The sequence below is a fragment of the Phalacrocorax carbo genome, chromosome 2, assembly GCF_963921805.1.
Source record: "Phalacrocorax carbo chromosome 2, bPhaCar2.1, whole genome shotgun sequence".
In the NCBI taxonomy this organism is placed as follows: Eukaryota; Metazoa; Chordata; class Aves; order Suliformes; family Phalacrocoracidae; genus Phalacrocorax; species Phalacrocorax carbo.
Genome location: NC_087514.1, coordinates 30454809 through 30478430, shown reverse-complemented (window position 1 = coordinate 30478430; position 23622 = coordinate 30454809). Strand labels below are relative to the sequence as shown.

Genomic DNA, 23622 nt, shown 5'->3' with positions numbered 1-23622 from the left:
CCTGCTCAAGCAGGGGGTTTGGACAAGATGATCTCCAGAGATCCCTTCCAACCCCCACCATTCTGTGATTCTGTGAATTTGGTTATTTAAAGCAAAAATACTTGAAAGATCCTGTGAGGCACACCGGCCCCATCTGCGCGTGCGCCGTGCCCGCGGCGGCGGGGAGCGGGGGGAGGTGGGTAGGAAAGCTTGGGGGTGGGGGCAGACGTCGCTTTGCGGCGGGGTTGCCGTGAGAGCTTTGCGTCTCAGCCGTAAAGCGCGGAGCGTCGCCGTTGTGAGGGGAGGGAAGTTTGAAAGGGCGGCTGGTGCGGTCTGGGCGGGGCGGCTCGGCCCGGTCCGGCGCGGCGGCATGTCGGGGGCCAGCGCCATCCCCGGCGAGCTCAGCCTCATGGATGAGGGCGTTAGTAGGTGGGGAGCCTGCCGGAGGGGAGCTGGGCCCGTGGGGTGAGGGCGGCCCGCGGCCGCGGCCGTGGCGGGGCGCTGGGCAGGGCGGCCCGGGCGCGGAGCTGCGCGGCTGACGGCGGTGCCCTTCCTTCGTTCCCTCCTTCTTTCGCAGCCTCGTGGAGGTCTTCCTGAGCCCCGACCTGCGCGCGCTCAACGCGCACTGTAACCGCATCGCCAGAATCGAGGGGCTCGACCACCTCTGGAACCTGCGGCATTTAGACCTGTCGTCAAACCAGATCCGCCGCATCGAGGGGCTGAGTTCCCTGGCTAACCTGCGCACCCTAAGCCTGTCCTGCAACCTGATAACCAAAGTGGAGGGTCTGCAGTATTTATTTCTGTCGGTTAAGCCACACACAAAGCTTTTCTAAGAGTTGGCTTAAAGTTTGCTTCCGGAAAGTATGCATATAATTTAGGTTATATGTAGTTAGCATGAGCGACTAAGCATATTGTTATGTAAATTTTAAAAAGATCTTATAGTTTCTGTAACCTTTATCATAGCAAAACGCTTTAATTTAGAAGGATAAACATTTTTATAGCATGGTTATAGTTTATTGTGATAATTTGCAGTTATGATCATTAAGGCTTACTTGGCAAGTTTTAATGAAAGCAGACCATTCTTTTGAAAACCTTACTCTTCCTTTTTTTCCTCATTTTCTTTAGGACTGGAAAAACTCTTTAATTTAACTACACTGAATTTGTCATATAATCGCATACACGATCTCTCTGGTAAGTGATTTTGGCACATGCAGTGCAGTAAAAAGCATTTGCCTCACTTTAATATTGAAAAACTTGACTGTATTTTTAGACGTTTCTAATAGTTCACCCAATTAGACTGAAAAATGCTACTGAAGGCGGCAATTGCTGCTACTGTCAGCCTTCGAGTTTCTAACATAAAGGTTTGTTCTGCGCTGGAATTCATTCTCCTGTATTTGGCGAGGCCGAGCTCATTCACAAAGTAGTACTGTAAACATTTCAAACTTATTTCCAAAGTGAAAAATGCCATCGTCTTGGAAGATATTTCCAAACGATTCATATCTTTCCTCTTTATAGGACAAAAATGCAACTTTGGATATGATACAGAAGTTCTCTTCTAAATCTATTTGTTGAAATGGTCAGTTGTTGCTTCTTACTAAGATTTAAAGCTACAGAATCAAGGGAGTTTATAACAAAATTGAAAAGAACATTGGTAAAAATGGTGTTAATGAACTGAGTTATAAAAAGGAACTTCAAGCAAAATGTTTATTCTTACATGCTTCTTAACAGTTAGGAACAGTTCTGTTTCTTTAAGTCAGCTCTCATAACTAGCTTAAGTGTTGTGCTGTGTGTTCATGTACTGTAGCTAATTAATATATGTAGACAAGGATATGGAGCAAAAGTTGTTACATCATTTCCAGCTATGATGTAGTTACTGAATATTTTTCAACATGATGCCATTTCTTCTACACCCCATAGTCTAGGATTGTAGCAGGAATCATTATTTTGCGTTTTTTCTCAAATTTTCAGGATTTCAGTGCCTTCATGGAACCAGTCATAAGATTAGCCATATTGACCTTCACAGCAACTGTGTAAACAGTATTGATCACTTACTTCAGTGCACAAAGGGACTGTGCTGTTTGACGAATCTGACACTGGAAAAAAATGGAAAAGCCAATCCAGTTTGTCATGTAGCAGGTATGGACCTCTTGTTAGGTAGATACTGTGTACTCGTTTGGTCAGTGAATTCCCTTAAGCTGTGAGCCAGGTTCTGAAGCTTAAAAATTCATTCATGAACTGGCCAGCCTGCAGAAGTCTAAATTCTATCAGAATTAATTTGTTTTCCATGAAAGAATCTTCCCCACCCCCACCCCAGCATATCCTCAAAATTCTAACTTTTTGTATGCTTTGATAAGGCTCAGCTTTTTACATATTATGTTAGGTTAAGGTGGGAGATAGACAAAGAGTGATGGGGAGAAAAAGCATTGAACAAATAGGAGGAAAGGAGTATAACTACTACAGGGTGGGTGGAGAGGGCTGAGAATTTGAACACTATACATAGAGATATTGAACTATATAGAAAGAGGGCAGGCATGGGAAGTAGATGGTCCTCTTGAGGACGATCAGTAATAAGCACTATTAGCCTTTCTTCCTTTTCCCACAGCTTCAGTAAGCAGTCACAGACTCTAAGATGCTCTGCAGTAATTAGCATTTTCATTTAAACAGTAGGCAGGGGTTCTACTAGGCAGCATGGAGACAAGTTGGAGGAACACACATGGATACATCACTTTCAGTTGCTCTGCCTAGAGCTCCTAGTTTGGGGGTAGGTTTTTATGGCACTTCAGTGTTACACCCTGTGATGAAACTAGTTAAATTGTAGCATCATGTTTTGCTGCAGGTTTTGTTTGTTTTCTTCATTTGTGTGTGAGATGGAAAATCTACAGGAAGGTAGAAGTGAAAGATTTGATTCTTTTGGGACAGCTCAAAGATAATTTCATTACAAAGGGGACAACAGTAGGAATTGCAATAATACAATAACAACCATATCATGAGTATGCAACTGATACAGGGGTAATACATGTACAGTTCTTGGAAAGAAACCTCAGAGACAATTGAGGGAAGCCAAATAAGGTCTTAGGCAATGTTTTCAAAAGCAACCATGAACAAGTTTTACAAATGCTTTCAGGCGCCATGGAAGCAGTAACAGGGCTGTTAAACTTGCCTGGGTAACTTAGAAAATTCCACTAGTTTTATTCTGTAAGTGTTCACCTACCTCTTCATACGCACCTCTTTGGCGGCACTTACTTTCGAAACTACACTGTTCAGAAGTCCAAATTCTATTAAAAGAAATTCAACTTCAATACCTTCCAGTTTTATAACGCCTTACTTCATTCACTGAAAAAGGATTAAGTTATCTAAGCCCTTTCAGAACTTGCCTTTCCATTACATTTGTCTATCCTTGTGCTTGATACAGCTCTTTTTAGTACTGGCCTACTGCACCAAAGGTTGTCTGTGCCACTGCAGTGTGCTGATGGTGGTGGGGAAATCCCTGGGTAGACCAGGACTAGGCAAGCAGCTTCCCAGTTAATTTGTTTTGTAATGTTGTCTGCTGAAAGCCTTATGGGTGGAGAAAGGTAAGACACTTGTAAATAACTCACTACTTTTTTTCTTCTATTAAAAATGCAATGAATAATTTAAGATGTCAGGGTACCTAAATTACACTAGACATCTGCTTCGGAGATTAATTTCAATTTAAACGTGGTCTTTTCCTCAAGGTTATAGAGAAACTGTTCTTCAGACATTGCCTCAGCTAACAGCTCTAGATGGAAGAAATATTTCTGGTGAACCAGTGGACCTGGCAGAAGAAAACTGTTCAGATTTGCAGTGTTTAGAAGACATTTTGGGCTGTTTGGTTTCATCTGGGTGCCCCTCATCCAGAGATCAGGTGCCATAGTTTGTGTGTACTGATTTTAAAATTGATACATTTTATTTTTATATTGCATGCAACTGGTTAATGTTACAAGGGTTGTCATTCCTTTTGACAGAACTATGTTACCTTACCAGTGGTGACACCGCATATTGACCAGGCATTAGCTCATTTTCGTCAGCGTACAAGAATACCAGTACAAAGTGCCATCAGCTCTTCTACGGAGCTTGTCTCATCTTCAGAACCAGAGAAGGCCGAACTTGATAAAATATACAGTGAGATAAGGATTAAAAAAATAGAAGATCAAATTTCACAGATACTGCAGAAGGTGAATTTTTTTCTGTGATTGCACAGAAAGTTTTGTTTGTAAAATGAGGTGTGCCTTTTGATAATGCAAAAGCTTGCTGGGACAGACTGCAGCATTTCTACTGGTATGTGTGTGCTGACTCAGTGCTAATGTGTTCTCAATAATTTTGAGAAATGGGATAAATTAAAAACAAGCCTTTAAAACTGAAGATTGCACTTTGAATCAGTAAAACTTTCATACCGATGAAAACTATAGTGCATGGGACTAGGAGAACTATCGGATCGTATTATATTAGAAAATTGTTTTCTGTTTTTTACCCTGAAGCCATCAATATAGTAACTGAACCAGAGTAAAGTATGAAATGCAGCAAAATATCTGGATTATAGAGTTGATGAAAATTAACTTTGCTAATAGGTCAAGTTGGTCTGATATGTTAGTCAGGTGTGCTTTTTTTAACAGTTTGTGGTGTACCTTGCATGTTTGCAAGGCTTTTTTGGTTTTAAGTGCTGTATTTTGCACCAAGCTTCTATACCTAACAATTTTACCAAACTTCAGGTATTTCAAAACATACAGCTGTACGTTCTGAAGCATGCTGTTCTGTTGGGTTTATTTTATCTTTAAAGCAACAAAATGTTTTAGCAAGGAGGGAAGGGGTTGTTTGGAAGAAATTATTTACTTTTCTATCAAAATTATTTTGTGTTAACTTTTTAAAAGTAGCACCTGAATAAGTATTAGAAGTTAGCCAATTAGAAGTTGTAGAATGTATAGATAAAACTTCCATCTCTTCTTAGGTATCTGATACCTCAAGAAGGGAAGCTCCTCCAAATGTTCTCAAAGCTAAGAGAGACACAGATCCAACTTCTGAGAGCGAAAATGAGAGTGGGAAAGAGAACAACAGAAAGGTTACGAAAAGAAGCAAGATCCCTACTTACCGTAGAACTACCTCATCTACTAGGTGTCATGCGAGTCATCTTAAGAACAAAATAACTGACAGGTATTCCAGTGTTTGCCATATAAAGCCAAAATTAATTAATCTGAGCATCATCAGAGTGAACGTAGTTTGACCTGAAACATTCTGCTGAAAGTGGTAGGTTAGGTAAATTAGCTCTGTTTAATAATGCTCTAAAAATTATTAGCTACTGAGGCTTCACTTGATCATTTCCCTGCATGCGCATTTTCTGTCTTTAGGTGAAAAGAAAATTGAGCTGAAGATTTTAAAACAAACACTTTCAGAATTCTAACAGCCTATATTTTCATCTTTGTTCTCAATTGTGGTGACAGAAGAATTCTCCAGAGACGGAAGAATTGAGTCATTAAAAAAATAATAGAAGATCCATGGTGTCAGAACGGTGCTCAAGAATGTAACTGTCCATATTTTGTGATGAACTGAGGATGCCATAGTAGTTAGTTTGATTTGTATAGTAGATACCAGAAGTGATGAATTGAAGATGATATAAATTGGAATATATTAGTTTAGTCAGCCACTGCAGCTCTACAGCTACTCTGCTTCTCTAAAATTGTTTCATATCTATGTGGTTGTAAGGTGTTCTTCAGATTGCATCTACTAGTACTAGACTTCCTTTGGGTTTTTTTACAGCAGAATATTTGAATTTGTTTGTTTCATGAACTGCTTGTAAATTATTTTCTACATTGTTTAAAACTCTGTGCAATTCATCTTCTACACAGAATTGTAAAGTTTTGTCCTGTAGAAGTGTCTGAATTCCCTGTTACTGTTTAAACTCTGCATATTCTTAAATAGACCTGATGTCCTGCTGTTATAGGGAAGAGAAGAAGAGTTCCTCAAAGTGTCCACGCTCCAGTCAGAGGGAGACTCAGCTCAATTCATCATCGGATACTCGAGACTTGGAAGTAGTGGGAACAAAAGCTGAAATATTAACTGGAAGACAGAGCAATATAGAAAAAATAGAAGAAATTAATTTAAATGCCACAGAAGAATCAACATACCGAGTATGTTTTGTATCAAGTTAAATATGAGTATACCTTCACCAGAAGCCAAGCATATGTCTCCTAGTGAAACTTTAAAATTGGTGGTGACAAAAATAATTGCATGTTGATAGTATCAAAAAAATAGTGGAGCTCTTGTGGTGTCAGCTGGGAGAGAATTTATTTTATTTCACTTCTATGAGGGCTTTTGGCCTGGTCACTCACACTCTCCTCTGTCATCCATGAATTCCAGAAAGACAAAAAACCCTCTTGTTCTACAATTACGAATATTGTTTGTCATTTTTTGGCTACATTTGAATGTTTCCTAGTAAGTTAATACTTACCACTTTCTTGCAAAGGTGCTTATTCAAGAACTGGATCAGGAGAAAGAAAGGAGGTGGAAAGCAGAGCAAGCAGAGAAGAAATTAATAGAGCATGTCAGAGAGCTACAGAAACATGCAAAAGAAGAAAAGAATATTCAGAGTATGGCTGTATACACTACAGACAGGTAGGGAAACAGTGCTGTAGTATGCAAGTTTGGTTTGGTTTGTTCTTGTTTTTGTTTTTGTTTTTTTTTAATACAAGACAATTCAATTTATAGGCCGAAGAAATAAGAACAGCTTTAAACAAAATACTTGGAAAATGATGCATCAGGAAGTAGTGCTAGAATTTCTCTTGGTATTACCTAATGAAATTCCCTTGTGCAGCTCTGTAGCTTTCTCCCTGTTCTTGTCTCAGAACAGTATCAGTATGTCACTTACCTCCATTTCTAGCCATTACTTTCCAAGCAATCTGTATCATAAATGTTCTTTCAGCTCAAGCTGTAGAGTTGTCTCATATCATGCTTCCAATACCCTATCTCCCTTTCCATCTATAGATAACAGTGCTCTTTTCTTCCTGCACAGTGCACTTGAATAAAGTTGTTTCTGGCAGGCCGGAGTTGGCCAATAGGCAACATGTTGTGCCGGTCAGGCCTAGCATATCTTCCTATAGACAGACTGCTGTCATCATCCTTCTAAGTTCTGAGCAGCATACCTTTTGATAAAAAGGTCTCCCTTCTAACAAAGCATTGTTTGTTGTCAGCTTTGATTGGAGATGTCTGCTTTATTTGTCTTTTTCTTAACTGCATTGTATTTATCAAAGACACGTTTTCTTTCTCATAAGGAAGAACCAAGCCAAGTGCTTCCTGAGTTACCATCTATGACTGACCGATTGTTTCCCCCCCTTTTTTCTTTCTTTTTGTTTTAGGTTCACTTCCCACCTTTATTTGTTACCATCTTGGATAAGAGGCTTATTAAGTTCCTTTTAAGATAGATCTTACATCAAAAATTACTAGAATATTTCAGGATATTTCAGAGTTTTCTGAAGAAAATTATTAAATTATGAATTGATACTGTATGTTTGACTTCTCTATAAAGCAAAATGATACTGGAATGTCATTTCGTTAAAGAGGTATCTGTCAGGTTGTCTCCAGCTTAGTTTCCTGTAAAATGAAGCTCCACACATTACTTCAGCAATATTTTACATATTTTTAAACAGTTTTATATGGCAGTGCTGTAAATAGTAAAACTGAACAAAGAACAAGATATGGTGCTACAACACTTACTAATACCTCTTCCTCAATGTATTTGGCATCAAACTCAATACTAAAATGTTTGTAATATAACTTTATTGCATTTATTCTCAGGTTAAAGGAATTGATATTGAAAGAGAGAGATGTTAAAGCAAGACTGCAAGCAGATGTCCAACAGTTGAAAGGTGAAACTGAAAGACTTACTAATGAGTTAAATCAGGCAAGAAATAAAGAAACAGAACATCAGAAGGCCATGCAAGCTTTAGAAGAAACACTATCCAAGATGGAGACGCAGAGACTGCAGCAGCGAACAATAGAGGTAAATATTTTTCATGAGTAATACCATGGCAACAGGATGGCTACTATAGTCCTAGATATTAAGAAACACTAGATTTTACAAGTCTTAAGCCTGAGTTTTCCACGGTAAAAGCAGGGGCTTTTTTTCTAGTAGTAGTAGTTAATAACAAGTATCCATTTTAATTGTCAACTAACATATTTTATAAATAGAAGTATGTCATGCGATGTGGCCTTAAGATAAAGGAGAACAAGTCTTAGTACTTAACACTGAGAGTTGATAGTTTCCGAAAATATACAGTAACAAAGACAAGTTTTTAAAAATATTGCTGAAATCAATAAAGATCTTACTAGCAGGATGGCAATCTGATGGTTCTGTTTGTTTTGCTGATCTAAAGAATTACTTTTTTGTTCTGGTCGCAGTTAAAAGCCTCTAATTGCTGAGAACTTTAAAGATTCTGGTTGTTTGGGGTTTTTTGTTTGTTTGTTTGCTTGAGATTTTTTTTGGTTTTGTTTTTACAGCTGGAGAAGATAATGATGCTTTTGTTGTCAGAGGCACTTTGTTTAGTGTACAAATACATAAGATCAAGATGCTGGACCAGATACTGCCACTGTTTCTGACTGAATAATTTGTTGGTGAATTTTCAGTGGCCAAATGCTGCATCCTTCAATATGTATTTCTATTTTTTTATTATATTCCTATATCAGCCCATTCCTGTGTCACTGAACGTATCCACTTACAGAAATTGTATCCTAATATATACATCCTGAAAAGTCTCTGAACTGCTGGTACGGTGCTCTAGGACGTGTTACTCAGATACCCTGAAAGGAAACAGAATCGTGAAGTGCACTGACAGCCAAGCTGCAAGTGCCATTCAAGTTATGGATTAGCCACCCTCCACTTTCGATTTCTGTTTAGGCACCTGAATGGCTCTTCCATTTTCTTCCTTACCTGTAAATACTCTGGAGCTACTATGGATCTAGAAGTGACCTTCAGCTGCATGTCACTGTGAAAAGTACTAAATGTAGTGATTTAGAGGAGACCGGTTGGGTTTTTTGTTTTGTTTTGTTTTTTCTTTTCCTATAAGAAAGGAAATACCTCACTGGTGCTTGAGGGTTTTATTTTTCCTTTAATGAGTTTGTAGAAATAAGTCATCTCTTTTGATAGTAGTAGCATCGTTTTTTATTAACTGCAAAACTTCATTAAGAGGTCTTTGTTCCTGTCCTAAAGAGTATTTGCTACAGGATCATAAATAATGATGTTTCAAAGAGTAGTCATGATGTTCTAGAAACTAAATTATCTGTTGCATGTTCAGATTTAATATTCCTTTGGCCTATTTTATCAGCTCTAAGATAAACAAATTCTGGAGTATTTTATAGAGCTTTCTCATAGTACGCATTGGCAGTTAGCTTCAGTGGTAAATTTATGGTTACTCTAGGTAGACACTGTTTAAGGATTTTAGTCAACATTACTAGATTATTTTGAGGGATTCAAGATAAATCAGTTACTGTGCATTGAAATGTGTACCCTATTTTCTGTCTGTATTTAAATTTTTATGTGTACTCACCTGAAATTTGTAAGTGCTTCAGTTTAGGAGAGAATTGCTTCACTTCATCCACAAAATAACATGAATACAGTGGGGTGCGTCTAAGTGTTACTCGTGAAGAGGCTTAACATGTAGAACATGAGAACATAGCTTCATACTCAAGTCTCCCAACAATTTTCATACAACTGAAACTACTGTATGAACTTTAGGTGCCTCTGGCATTCTCAAGTTGGAACTCTTAACATGCAGCACTTAGTATCTTAAGGGACATTGCAGGTTATAAACATTGTAAACAATGTTTTATTTGTGAGTGCAGAACATTCCATACAGCTGTTTCTTAATTTTTAATTTTTCACTTGGATTGATTGTTCAGAAATCAAGGTCATGGGACAGTTGTGATGGAGTTGTGAAAGAAAACAGATTTGGGATTTCACAGAATCCCAGGTTGGAAGGGACCTCAGGGATCATCTAGTCCAACCTTTCTAGGACCAGCAGAGTCTAAGCAAGATGGCCCAGCACCCTGTCCAGACGACTCTTGAAGGTGTCCAACGTGGCCGAGTCAACCCCTTCCCTGGGGAGATTATTCCAATGGGTGACTGTCCTCGGTGTGAAAAATTTTCCTCTGCTGTCCAATCGGAATCTCCCCAAGAGCAACTTGTGTCCCTTCCCCCTTGTCCTCTCCATGGGACTCCGTGTAAACAGGGAGTCTCCATCTTCTTTGTAGCTACCCCTGAAGTACTGGTACATGGTGATGAGATCCCCTCTGAGCCTCCTTTTCTCAAGGCTGAACAAACCCAGCTCTCCCAGCCTATCCTCCTATGGCAGGCTTCCCAGTCCTTTGGTCATCTTGGTGGCCCTTCTCTGGACCCCTTCCAGCCTGTCCACATCCTTTTTGTAGAGCGGGGACCAGAACTGTACACAGTACTCCAGGTGTGGCCTGACATGGAGGGGGCACCCAGATTTGTTTTGTTTTGTGGGGGTTGAGGGTTTTTTATTTGTTTTCTTGTGAGAGTTGGAAAGTAAACTGGGTTGTCTCTATGTTCTAGCTCTGCCATTGGATAACTGACACACTTCAGTGGTAATCTTGTAGTCCATTAACCATTCATAGATTTGATACTCTGGAAAGCAAAGAGATTAGAATAGTGTAAGTACAGAACGTGGAGACTCTTTGCTTTGATTAGGACAGGTTGACAAGGTAGTTAAGTCCTTATTGCTGACTGCTTGAGCAAGAAGGATTGAGATGAATGCTACAAGTAATGATCTTGAATAAGAATATTTCCATTAACATCTCCTCTGCTGTTTCTGTTGCATGTTCTAACTTGCAGCCTTCTGAAGTGTCTCGATTCTAAATTACCATTTAATGAGTAATTAAAACCTTTTTAATAAATTTTTAAATCATTTTTTTCCTACTTGTTGAGTCAGAGAACACAGCTTTGTATGTAAAAGGCTTAAGACTATAAGATGGAATTATTCATAAAAGCTTGCATCAAATGGAAAAAGGCGAGTATGCCACCTGGTGTTTATACTGATTCTCCATTTTTCGTAAAATCATTAGAAAGCTGCTCTGTTCAGCAACTTTAAACCATAAAACTCGGAAAGATACAGATTTTTGTAACTGGAGTGTTTAAAAACAAACAAAAAAAGTAATAAATCTAAAAATGTTTGGCTTGAAACTGATACAAGTATTATGAGAATTTGTAATTGAGGAACTCATTCTGCCAATGCACTTGTTCCACTTCTTCAGGACACTTTCAAGTTCTTTATAAATTAAGTAGATATCCTTGGTTCTTCATGGAAGTTGCTTTTTTGTGTTGTAGTAAATTAAGACTTAATTTTATTTGTCTTAAAATTTCTGCAAGTATAAAAAAAATAGTAAAAAACCCACCCAACCAACCTACTGAAAAAAGAAACCCCCAAACCAGAAAACCCCCACAAACCCTTCCCTTCCCTTGTCTCGAGCTAGGTAACATAACAAAATTGCGTAAAATTTGGTGAAAAATACTGACAGTTACAGAGCATGCTGTAAGCATAATGGCCCAGGTAGCCATGTATATAATAAATCACCTGTTCCTTTGTATTCTAGTATAAGACATGAAGAATAGATTGCAGTTTTAAGAAAACCTTGTTTCTCTCTTTATGAATTCTACACAGATGAAACAGGTACAAGAAGCAGAGCTTAAAGCATCAGCAAATGAAAGAGAAGTACAGTTACTTAGAATATCCTTTCGACAACAGAAGGAGAAGGTGAAACAACTACATGAACTTCTTATATTAAGAGAGCAAGAGCAAAGGTATGGGGTCTTCTATTTCCATTTCACAAGTTAATAGAGATGCTAGTGGAGCAAACATGTTTTGTTTAAATATATTCTCTAAAGTGTGGGTGTGTTTTTGTTTAGTTGGTTTTTTATGGGAGAGAAGGTATTTAAAAATGTAGATGTCTTCCCATCTGTTTTCTTGCTCATTTAAGAATATCTTCATATCTTGTAGATTCCTGACTTATAAGTGTATGTAGGCAACTGCGTTCTTCCCGCCTTTCATTTGATATGTTCTTGTCTCATTATATGGCTGAACTTTTTATTTTAAGAACATGATCTTTAATCCAGGAAACAATCAGATAAAAATAAAATCACATTTCAATTATTGTCTGAAGATTTGCATATACTACAAAAACACAAGCTGTTCCCAAAAAAAGTCAGCTTCTACAGCATCTTGATTTAGGGAGGGTGGGTGGCTTGCGTGGCTGTTTTTCCTCTCAAAATTTCCTTTTTCTGGAGAATACTTGAACAGTAGTTCTATACTGTTTCACTAATACAATCAAATATGTGTACAAACTAAAACAACAAGTGGTGTGTGGTATACTGGTGTGTGAGAGAGGTTATTAATATAATAACCTCCTTGCTAGCTCGCTTGCTACATTTTACAAGGATAAATGTATTCAGATACAGATACCAAGATAAATGCAGGTTTAGATGGGAATAATCTGATAGCTGTGTTTTGAGAACTTCCAATTATTGTCTCATAAATCTCCAAAAGATGTAATGTGAAGGACAGCAGATATGTTTTGTGTTAGTGCTTTAAAGCAGATGAACAGAACAGTCTTGAAGTACAAGGTACTTTTGCTTCAACATTCTCCTATAAGGATGCTTCCAGACAAGAAGAAGGCTTATCCAGGAACCCGTTAGGTCCCCGCTGCTGCTGCTTTTCAGGTTTTGGGTCTGAGTGAGAAGCAGCAGTTGTTGGGTGAAGGTGAAGAGGATGACTGCAAAAGAGGGTATCTGGCTGTACAGTGCATTTCCCCAGTTCCAGTGTCTCTTCCAGATCTTTAACAGCAAAGCAAACAAATTAACAGCAAAAGAGCAATTGAATAATTTCTAGGAATGTTTGAATTAAAAAGTGAGGTTATTCCTTTGGGTGTTTTAACAGTAGTCAACGCACTTCCTCATCCCAGGGCCATTGTGATAGAAGACTGAAATCTGTCTGTGAAACTAAGGAATTTATCCCACTTATTATGTAATGCATTATCCTTTTTAAGAAATATTAAGGAAATGAATTGAAATAGCATTGTGAGATACTGCAGTTCTTGCCTCACGTATGCATTTGGTAACTTCAGGAAAGAACTTGAAACCCGAGTTGCTTTAAATGGACCTGAATTTCAAGATGCTTTGTCAAAAGAAGTGGCTAAAGAGGAGCAGAGGCACGAGCAGCGTGTTAAAGAATTTCAGGAGAAAATTAATATGTTAAACCAGAAGTACAAAGAGTTAGAAGATGAATTTCGTTTAGCTTTAATGGTTGAAGCAAAAAGGTTTAAAGAGGTAAGACTAAGAAAATTGCATCTCAAACTAGGTGGAGTTGTAGTTCTTTTAAATGTGTTGGGGTTTGGGCTTTTGTGTTTTAGGGTTTGGTTTTTCTGATGCTTAAGGTCTTTGCTCTAAGGATTCATATAATAATATAGGTAGTAAGCTTTGAAATAGCAATGGTTAGAACACAGACACCAAATGCCAAGCCGGCACTCAAAAAAACCAGCAAAAAGAAACTAGAAAAACTTCTATCTGTTGGTATTAATTTCTTTTAAAAGATGTTGACCATCTATTAGAATAAATTCAATTATTGTAAGAACTCTCGTGGTGTTTTGATAAGGTTATGGTTATGTGTATATATATACACTAGTGTATTTAATAATAAAATGCCCTATTGTTTAAATTTTAAAAACTGAATTTTGCATGTACATCTTGAAATTCAAATTCAAAACTTGCTTACTAAATTCCTTAGATAACATGTCATGTGAACACTAGCCACAGAAATAAGTGAAATAAAATTTTAAAAGCTTCACCTTCACTTAAACTTGGTTTCTTCATTTTAAATCAGTGGGATAGAAAAGACTGGTTTTTCACCCTTCAGATCTTTCCTTTGCAAGGAAAAAAAACAGAATTGATTTTAAGTTCCCCCTTTCAGATTTTATCATTAATCTTAACAATGAGATTAAATCAAGACATTGTTTTCATTTCCTAAGCTATGGTTTTTCTGCTCTGCTTACCATCCACCCATGATTTTTTTTTTTTAATAAGTTTGTAGCTGAGCAGAACCGGTTGTTTGAAGTATCACCAACAGCACGTAGAAAACCAGTTTCAGATATTCACTAATTTCACATACTGTTAATGAACTTCTATTTCTTCCTTTGTTTGAAATTCAGATGTCATTTTTGTGTATGTATACCCACTTTTTCCAAATGTTTGCATTTTTCAAGTCTTGTTGTATAAAACTTTAGGTAAAAGAGGGTTTTGAAAATGTTGCTGCTGATCTAGCTGAACATAAACGAGCCCTGTTTGAGTTTGAACAAAAGGAAAAAGAGATGGCAAGTCTGATCCAAGACCTGACAAGTATAGTGAAAGAACAGAAAGCAAAGATTGCAGAATTAACAAAATCAAATGAGGAAGCTACAGCAAACCTAAAGGTACTTGTTTCAAAACATTTCAACTACATATATGATTTTTTTGGTAATCCTTTATCCATAAAAGTAAGGATTCCATGCACAGTAGATTGACTGAAAGATGCGTGTTTCCTGTTGCACTAAAACCTAGTACTCCCATCAGCTTTTAGCCTTGCATCTTGCACTTCTATTTCTCACAGGCGCTGCTCCCCATACAGCAAAATCTAGAGTCATTCCTGTCTTCAGAAGTGCACTCCTTGCCTTGCGAGCACTAGCAGTTTGCATATAATCAAGTGGTCACTTGATTAGAGAGATTTTTAAAACCTACATTAATAGCCCTGACCCTTTGTAAATTCGAAGTAATGGAATATGGTTCTTCAGTGGTCACCGTATGTGAAGTGGAAATGATATTGAACAAATAACCAAGTGTAGTTATTAACAGCTTAGTATCTCTGAGAGTTGCATAAAATTAGCAGTATTAGTCATTATCTACTAATTGTCTGATTTTAATGTTAAATATTGTGGCTACAGTTGCTTTATCTTATACTACTGTTCACTGTATGGTAACATTGTAGTACTATGTTGTTTGTAAATAATTCTTAAAAATCTTAGGAGCATAACTTTTAAAATGTTGTATGATCCGGTCCATGTCTGTATCCAGTCCGTCTTTATGTTAAAACTTTTGTGCAGTACAACCCCTGCACAGCTGTTTCTAATCTCCTCCCTGCATGTTGCTGTTGGGGTATCCAAACAGTGTGTTGCTATAAGGAATAGGATTCTGCCAGTCAGTGATGCTGCTAAAAACAAGATTTAATATAGGTATTTTTTTAAGCAGCTGTAATCTGTAAAACAAAAACTAGCCTGCATAGCTGAAGATAAGTCTTTATCGTGGAAGGAGAAGGTCATCCCAGCTTCTGTCTGTTTTCTTTTGATTTGGTTTTTAATATCTTAACTCAACTTTCTGTTTCTCTTTCTTTGACTTGTACATTTATAGTTCTAAAAAAGACGTTTTTTATAATGGCATTGATAACTTAAGGTGGCTGTTTAGAAATCAGCTTTACAGTTTTATGGGATTTAAGTACGTCTATTTGAAGCAAACATTTGTGTTTCATTACCGGGAAGAGGTGCAGATAGAACGCTGTATGCAAGCAGAATAGTCCTCAGTTAACTTAATTCGCTGTATGTGTTACTTTCCCAGCTGCTTAGTATTGATTTGAAACTTTGAATACTTGTTTTAAAGGATCTTATTGTCTTTTTCCAATGTTCGTTCATACAGTATCGAACTGGAGAACTGGAAACTGTGAATGAGGAGGCCAAACAGAAGGCTGTTGAACTTGAACTTCTGAAAAAGGAAAATGGAAAACTTATTTCTCAGCTGACAGCCCAGGAATCTGTGATTGATGGGTTAAAAATGGAAAGGAAAATATGGGGGCAGGAGTTAGCACAACAGGGTAAAATAATTTTTTTTTCTTTTGCAGAAAAAATGGTGGCGTTCAATGTCATAGCTTTCAAATAAACACTCCAGTAGGGTTATAATCATGACAGCAGCTCTGGATGCCTTGTTCATTTTATCCAGTTGTAATGATGATGTGCAGAAATAGGTCTTCTGTAGTACACAGGCCATTACAGGAACCATAACAGCAGCTGTGGGAGTTAATTGCAAATTCAGTTTATCTATTTCCCAAAAATGTCAAAATACCATAATGTTATACAAAGAGCTTTTAAATATGAAACTACGAAAACAAGGATTTGTAACCAGTGTTATGGAATGCTACTTGTCCATCAGATAAGTCTAATGTGAAAATGTCAGTATTTAACTTAAAAAAAAAAAAGCTTGGGCTTTTTCATTTTTCCTTGATTCATGTGATTCAGCACCACCTTGTGGGTTCTTTGAGATTGGCTGGGTCTGTGAAAATTACTGTTGACTGTTATCAGGGAAGTTTTCAAAGGATAAAATACAGATCTTTGGTTCTACATTTCCTCTTAAGTGTTACCTGCCTACAAATAAAGCCTTACAGTGTTTTCAGTGAGCGAAATGGTCATGTTTGGTTTTTAAGGTGGTTCTTACCTTCGCCTCCCTCACCTAACATTATGCATCTTGAAGTCATCTGTAAAATGAGTGCCGTAGTGTGAATATCCTCTTTTTTTCTAGGAGCTCATCTTGCTCAAGATCGGGGAAAACTGGAGGCAAAAATTGAAGTTTTAACAAATGAGATTGAGGTGTTAAAAAAGCAAAAGGAACAGGACAGTGATACTATAAGAATTAAGAACAAAATAGTGGATGATCAGACAGAAACAATTAGGAGATTAAAAGAAGTAAGTGCAATGTCTGACAATTTGTGTCCTTAGCTAAAACTAAAACCTGCAGTGCAAGTTATTCTAAAGGCTGCAATGAAAGTTGGCTCTGCACTCAGTCAGGCTGTCTGTGGCAACTGATTTCACTGAGAGCAGAAGAGGGCCTGGTGTTAAGTTGATGTACAGAGAAGCTACTTTGAATCTCTCATTGAACCATATTTACGTAAAGACTTTCTTGGCTTTGCCTTGCTTTGGGTTATTCTTGATAATGATTTTGAGAGAGGAAAAAACGAGGGTAGTGTAATTGTTCCTGTGTGTTTAAAAGAAAAGGAAAAAATAAATCGCTTGCTTTGGGTTTATTTTACAACATAAATATTTTTTCTTTACTCAGTTCTTGTATATCAATATTTTAACAGCAGAGATACTATATTTTGTTCTATTACTCCATTAATCTCATTTGGAGACTTAAGACTTCAACTTATTAATAAGAGCAGAGTTTTATAGCATGTTTTGTCAGTGAAAGTTATTATTAAACTATATAGCCACGTAACAGAATGAGCTCAGTGATTTGTGTATGTAGAATAAGTTGTTGTATTAGAGTTCTAAATAACTTTTTTCTTAATTTGCTTTTGATTTCAGATTTGTTTTGATGTTTTTAAAATTCTTCTTTCAGATGAGGATTATTTAACTGGCTATCGCCAGAATAATACGTTTAGAAGAGTAAAGTTGCACATGTCCGTGTCTGCTTTATTCCAGCATAGACTAAACAGATATTCTTCAAGGGTAATGATAAAGTTGAAGTGAAGGGAGTTTGTCTGTTCTAAAATATTTATCTTCTAAAGGGCTTACAAGAAAAAGAGAAAAAAATCAGAAAACAGCGTGAAGAAAATCTGGAAGCTCAGAAATTTTTTCAACTACAGTTGGATGACAAAGCTGCTGAACTTGAAGAGCTAATGGAAAAATTAGAAAGGCAAAATGAAAGAAAAGAAGAATTAAAGCAACTGCTAGAAGAAAAAGAAGTAGAACTTGATGACATTAAGAATGCGCACAGGTGATACATACAAGTGTCAGTAATTCTTTGGGTTCATAACTATGCAACACTGCTCTGAAGTTATTCTGTGTTCAGAGAGTACTTGCTATTAAAACCCACAGAAATGTGGAAAAATTAAAGCATGGAAAACTATTTTTTCTTCCCTAAGAAGTGGTGTCTACAGTCACTGTAAATACATGCGTCTTACTTTCAGTGCACTGAAAAAGAAGTGGCAAGGTAAAGGAGATCTGTTAAGCCAGCTGGAGGCACAAGTTAAACAAATGAAGGAGAGCTTCGATAGCAAAGAGAAGAAGCTGATTGAAGAGAGAAATAAAAGTCTTCAAACTCAGAGGTGAACCCCTTAATAGCTTATTTTGTGACTGCTCAGTTAGTATAGAGTTGCACTGTTAGTAGGTGTACAAAAATGTTTGATTGTATGGTGAAAGAATGCATAATACCTTTTTAAGTACTTGGTGAACCCAGTTGCTGCAAACTCTGTGTGCATAGAAGTAATTCTTGCTATACAAGTGACTTGACTTTGTGGAGCTAGCATTCAGTTGCAGCATTTGTCCTTTGAACTTCTTAGCTAAGTTCCCCTTTTCTTTGAAAATAATTGGAGCCTCCACTCATTCCTCCCTGGTACGCCCGCTCCACCACGGAGCTTTTGGTTTACCTCTGGAGGAAACTTGGCATCACGCTTACATGACAGGGACTCTCACACAGCCATCACATGTGCTGGCTGGAGTCGTGCAGTGAAGATGCTTGTGCATGTGAGGCACAGTCAGCCTGTAGCAGGATTTGTTTGAGCACGGGCCTGTCAGCCTTCTAGCTCGTGACCAGGGTGCATGGGACAAATTGGTTGCAAATCACAGGTCTGGCCAAGCAACTGTGGCTGGCATTTGGGCTCACAAGAGAGGCCATAGTGCTTCTCTAATATCTGTGCAGGATGATGAAAATAGCTTGTGCGCTGTGTAGGCAGTTGAGGGCAGATCCTCAATACTTACCACAACAATACTAATAAATACTTGAGTCTGTGTTTATAAGTTACTGTTTAAAAGTCACCTGTAGATTGTCACTGTGATTTTTACTTTATTCTTTGGCCACTTTCTCTTATTTTTCTTCCTTCCTCCCAACTATTCTTAAGAAAAGATTAGTTAATAAGACTGCATAATTAATTAGCAGTAATAACCACACTGTTACTGAAGGAATAAGCTAGTATGACTAAGGTTTTTTGCTTGACATTTTAAAATTAAGCACTTTGTACTTTTGATGTTATTTTAAAGAAGGTCATTGACTAATAAACAGAAGAAAGCAACCATCTCAAATAGTCAGTAGTACTAGGTTTTGGAATTGTTGGAAGATCAGTAGTGAAACTGACATTTTGTCCCAAATAATTGTTTTTTTTCAAAATTTTAGTGTAAATTAACAGTATAGTGCCTTGCTTTCTGTTGCTACATATTTTAGAATTATCCCCTAAAAGCAGAATTTGCCTGGAGTCAAGGAAATGCTTCGCTAGTGTGAAGCAGACACTTTACTATTTCTGTGAGTCGCAGGCTTACGGGCCATTTACAGGATCACGTAGTTCACTCATTGACTTCTCAGGAAGCAAAAGCATAATAAGTAGATGCTTGAAAACATGTAGAGTTCTCATCCATGTTGACAGTAGCAAGCCTGAATCTTTGTAATCTTTGGAAGTGATTACATGTTTCTCCTAAGAGGAATGCCAGAAGCCCTAAACATGATGCATAGAACTAAAACACGTACTTGAGAAAACAGGACGTCTTCTGATGCCAGATACTGAAATAATTGTTTTCGTGCCTATGTTATTAAAACCTTATCACAGGCAGAATTCAGCAAAGCAAAATACTTCAGCTGTTTGCAGGAGTGTGGATTTTTTAATCTCTTTTAGGATTGCTGTGGAAAAGTTGCATGAAATGGATGATGCTTTTAGAAAACAACTTGAGTCAATGTTGGCAGCTCATCAGGAAGAACTATTGCAGCTGGCAAACGAAAAGGAAAAACAAATCGAAGCAGCAAATGAAAAAGTAATTTTAATACTAAATGTATATGTTCCCTATACTTGCATTTTTATTCTACAGCTGCTACAACAGTGGTGCTTGGAAGTCACCTGTTTGTATCCATCTGGCTAATCGCCGGATGGAAGCAGCCCTGGTTTAGTACTCAGTCTATGCAAGAAAATCTCTAGAACTCTAGAACATCATGAGGTTCTGGATTCAAGCAAAGTAAAGTTGCATGCTGTGTAGCTGTTACAAGTTGATAGCTCAACATTTCTGTATCTATACAGGCAAGAATAATGATGGTTATGCCAGAAAATCCATTTAACTCACCTATGCCTGTATTAACAGTTACTTTTCCTGTCACGTACTGCATTATTCCTTAGTGTGACAACTGGTGCTTTTTCTGCATAGTAGATATTTTAGTTCTACTTGCTATCTCCTAGCAAATTAATACTTTTTTTAAAAAAGTAAAATTCTGCTACTGTATGTAGTGGCAAAAATAGTGCATCACGTATTTGAACATAAGCATATAACGCTTGCATTGTTTATCAGTGTTAAAAATTGACAAGATTATATGGGGGTTTTAGGTATATTATGGAAAAGCAAGAATTCCATTTGATCCGTGTGCTCTTTCAGGTTTACTATGTTGAGGAAGAAATGCGGCAGCTTCTGCAGGAAACGGCAAACAATAAAAAAGCCATGGAAAATAAAATAAGACGACTTACACATGCACTGAATGATATTCAACAAGAGCTTTGAAGATGAATACATGTTTTTAGTGTACGTATTACTACACAAACAAGCAAATACATATACTACAATGCACTTTCTCCTTGCTTGAGAGAATAAATCCTTTGTGATATATTTCGATGATTCAGGAATCATGTAAATATTTGTACCATATTTTCATAATAAAGAGTTATTTCTAACCTTTGGTTATTTTTAGCCGTTTTGTCAAAATTGGTCAAAACACATAGATGAAAAGCATCATCTAAAATTAAGAATTAGCATGTTTGCTTCTACCTTCATTTCCTTTAGTGAAGGTTTCCTTCACTGGGGTAAAGATTCTTTTATTTTCAGGTAAATTCTTGGATCTCTCATTACATTTTATCTGCCACTGTTGACAAAGAACGCACAACTCCTGCAACTTCGAGTGGCTTTTTTGGCAGCATATTTTGGTTCTCTACAGCAATAGGCTTCCTACCAGGCTTTTGAAAAATAGGAGGTAATAAACCAACAGCTTCTTAGAGAAGCTAATCATAAGCCTTAAGTTAATATGGTTGTTACAGTTGATGGAGACTTCACCATCGCCACTGTACTTGGGCATTTATTTCACTTGCTTAAACTGTTACTGTACTGCACTGTACTCTGAAGTGTTTAATGTTGTAGTTGGAAGTAAAATAGTAAGTGGTAAAATCAGTTGTTCGTTGTTACACCAGGTGGAGCTAGTTCTTGCTACCTTGCACCTGGCAGTAGCTAAAGCAGAGTCCTGTTGCTCCAATGACGATAGAAGCCACTGAGCTGCCTTTACCATCCGTTTGTTCGGAACCCAGGCCGAAGCACACTGGTGTGGCCTAACTGTGTACATTTCTGCGTGCAGCACCCCTTTGAAGAGTACTCGTGCTAATAAAAGGCGCCTGGCCTTTAGCTAACCCTGCAAGGCCTGTTGGGCTTCTTATCAGCTTGTTATGAGAACTTGCTGTGTGAACCAGAGCTTGATACCAGCTGCCGCGTTACAAGGCCCAGCTTATGTGTGGGATGTAACAAAGGCCTCAAAAACATGGGCACAAGTTGAAAGCAGAGGCTGTGGCACCAAAACAAGTCACTGGCGGTCAGTGACTGGTCTTTGAAAAAGCACAACCTTGAGAGCTTTGCTTTAAGAAAAGAAGCTGCAGCAAAGCAAAACAGAAAAACAGCCCAACAACTGAATAAAGTATCTGCAGTGGCCTGGGAAAACACCACCCCCGCTTTGAACAGTAACCTTGTCCGAGGGTGGAGGTGGAGGACTGGGAGGGGTCTGGAGATTGCACAGCCTTATAAAAGGGTAAGATCCCAGCTTTGTAGGAGACGGCAGAAGGAAGATACTTGCTTCAGCTCTGGATCCCTGCGTCCAGGGTTCTGCACCTGGCCCCGGAGACCACCGAGGACCAGAGCCGTCGGCGCCAACGAGGAGGCATCCGCGCTGTGGTACCGCACACCCCCTGCGAAGGTGGTATGTAGCTTTTACTGACTGACTGCTTTGAATCTGTGCTAAAGTTCGATATTATGTAAAAATTAATACGTAGCGGTAATGCTTAGCAAGGTGTAAGAATGAACTCTTAGCAAATTTGATTAATAAATGTTGGTCTGTAGCAAAATTTACTAAAGTTTAAACTTAGCCTAATTTATTGGTCTACCGGCATCCCAGTGATCTCGATTCCCTGATACAAATATATCAATGTCACCGAAATGCTGAAGAAACTGATTTCTCATTCTTACCTTGTGCCCTACGCACTCCTGCTTCTTCAGAAGGAAATACTGACCTGGAAGGCTGCTCTATAGCATTTACATGGATGTCACTCGTGCAGAAAGCCTGCCGCATTTCTGCAGCGCTTCAGAGCGCTCTTGTCGTGCTTATCGAGTGTTTCCTTGGGCGCTTTTTTTTTCTTTGCTTATTGTTTGACTAAGCTACACCCTGGCGCGAAGTAAATGAATACCTGGAATGCACCAGGAAAGTAAAAGAGCTTACTCTTACCCTGATTCAATTTATTAATACCAGCTCAGAGTTTTCCTCCAAAACTTTCGTTGTGAAACTATTTTATGATTCCGTCATAGGGGGTTTTTAATGTGTTTAACGTTAATTCTTTGTCTTCCTTGTTCTTGGCTCAGAAATCTCATCCTAGAGTACTGGGGTACACGTACGTGTTAGTGGTGTTTAGATTGTTTTTTCTTGTGGCTAATTCTACCTTTGGCATCGTTTCCCTCCTTATGCTTGCATGGCCTCCTTAAAACTTCTTAATAGCTATTCAAATTACTTCTGCCTTGGGAAAAGGCCTCAAAATGATAACATAATAAAAATATGAGGTAGGTTAAAGCTAAAAGGATAAATTTCAGCCTGATATTACTGAAAGGTGTAAGATAACCGAATACATAAAAATATAACCAAAATGTGAACTCTGACCTTGTCAGATGCAAGGCACGTTTCCTGCATTAATCATGACAATTTAAAACCAATTCCATTACTAGATTTTGCTTTGTTTTCACTTCCAGACAATGGATTTATTTAAATCATTATCAAATGTGTAATCCATTAGGAATTTCCTGTGTTACCCGAGGCCAGGAGGAATGTGATTCAAGGTCCAGAGAGAGCGCACACCTGCCCGCTGCTACAGGTACGGATGTCGCCCCGAACGCGCCGTTACGCGTGGAGGCAGAGCCCCGTGTGACACGCACGTTCGCTGTAACCCCGCCATCGTGCGCTCCGCGGTCCCGCACCGTGGGGTATCAGGGGGTCCTTCCCCAACAGCGTTCCTTTCTCGAGGTGCATCCCTCGAATTCTTCCACCGTGTGGACTTCATCTACTTTTATCCGACGGCAGCTGCAGGGGAGAGGCGTACCCGAGGGAAAGGTAAGGCCGAGAGTATTTGGGCACCGGTGCGAAGGTCTGGGCAAGCACCGGAACTCCCAGTACCTCTCGCCAGACCATCGGCGCGTCCCGGGTCTGGCCTCGGGAGATGCGAGAGCGTGATTTATAACTGATCGAAGTGTTTTTATATCAAACACAAACGGAGAGATGAGCGACGGGGAGCTCGGGCCGGCCGCCGACCCCCGGCCCTCCCCTCCTGAGGCGGACGCGGGCCTGGC

General features: G+C 38.5%; 1 protein-coding gene across 2 annotated transcripts; it reads left to right on the top strand.

Moving 5' to 3' along the window:
• The first annotated feature begins 226 nt into the window (after positions 1–226).
• On the top strand, positions 227–20708 carry LRRCC1 (leucine rich repeat and coiled-coil centrosomal protein 1). 2 transcript variants are annotated; one of them, XM_064442482.1, is made up of 19 exons: positions 240–408; positions 557–762; positions 1105–1170; positions 1948–2115; positions 3693–3862; positions 3963–4172; positions 4943–5145; positions 5933–6119; positions 6455–6603; positions 7783–7987; positions 11661–11800; positions 13120–13321; positions 14275–14460; positions 15713–15887; positions 16589–16752; positions 17574–17782; positions 17976–18113; positions 19671–19806; positions 20416–20708. In XM_064442482.1, the coding sequence occupies exons 1-19, from the start codon at positions 350–352 to the stop codon at positions 20536–20538; spliced, it is 3096 nt and encodes a 1031-aa protein (XP_064298552.1). In that variant the 5' UTR covers positions 240–349; the 3' UTR covers positions 20539–20708. The 2 variants fall into 2 exon arrangements, with proteins under 2 accessions (XP_064298554.1, XP_064298552.1); XM_064442484.1 differs by lacking the exon at positions 3963–4172 and having other exon boundaries at positions 227–408.
• Positions 20709–23622: the final 2914 nt, after the last annotated feature.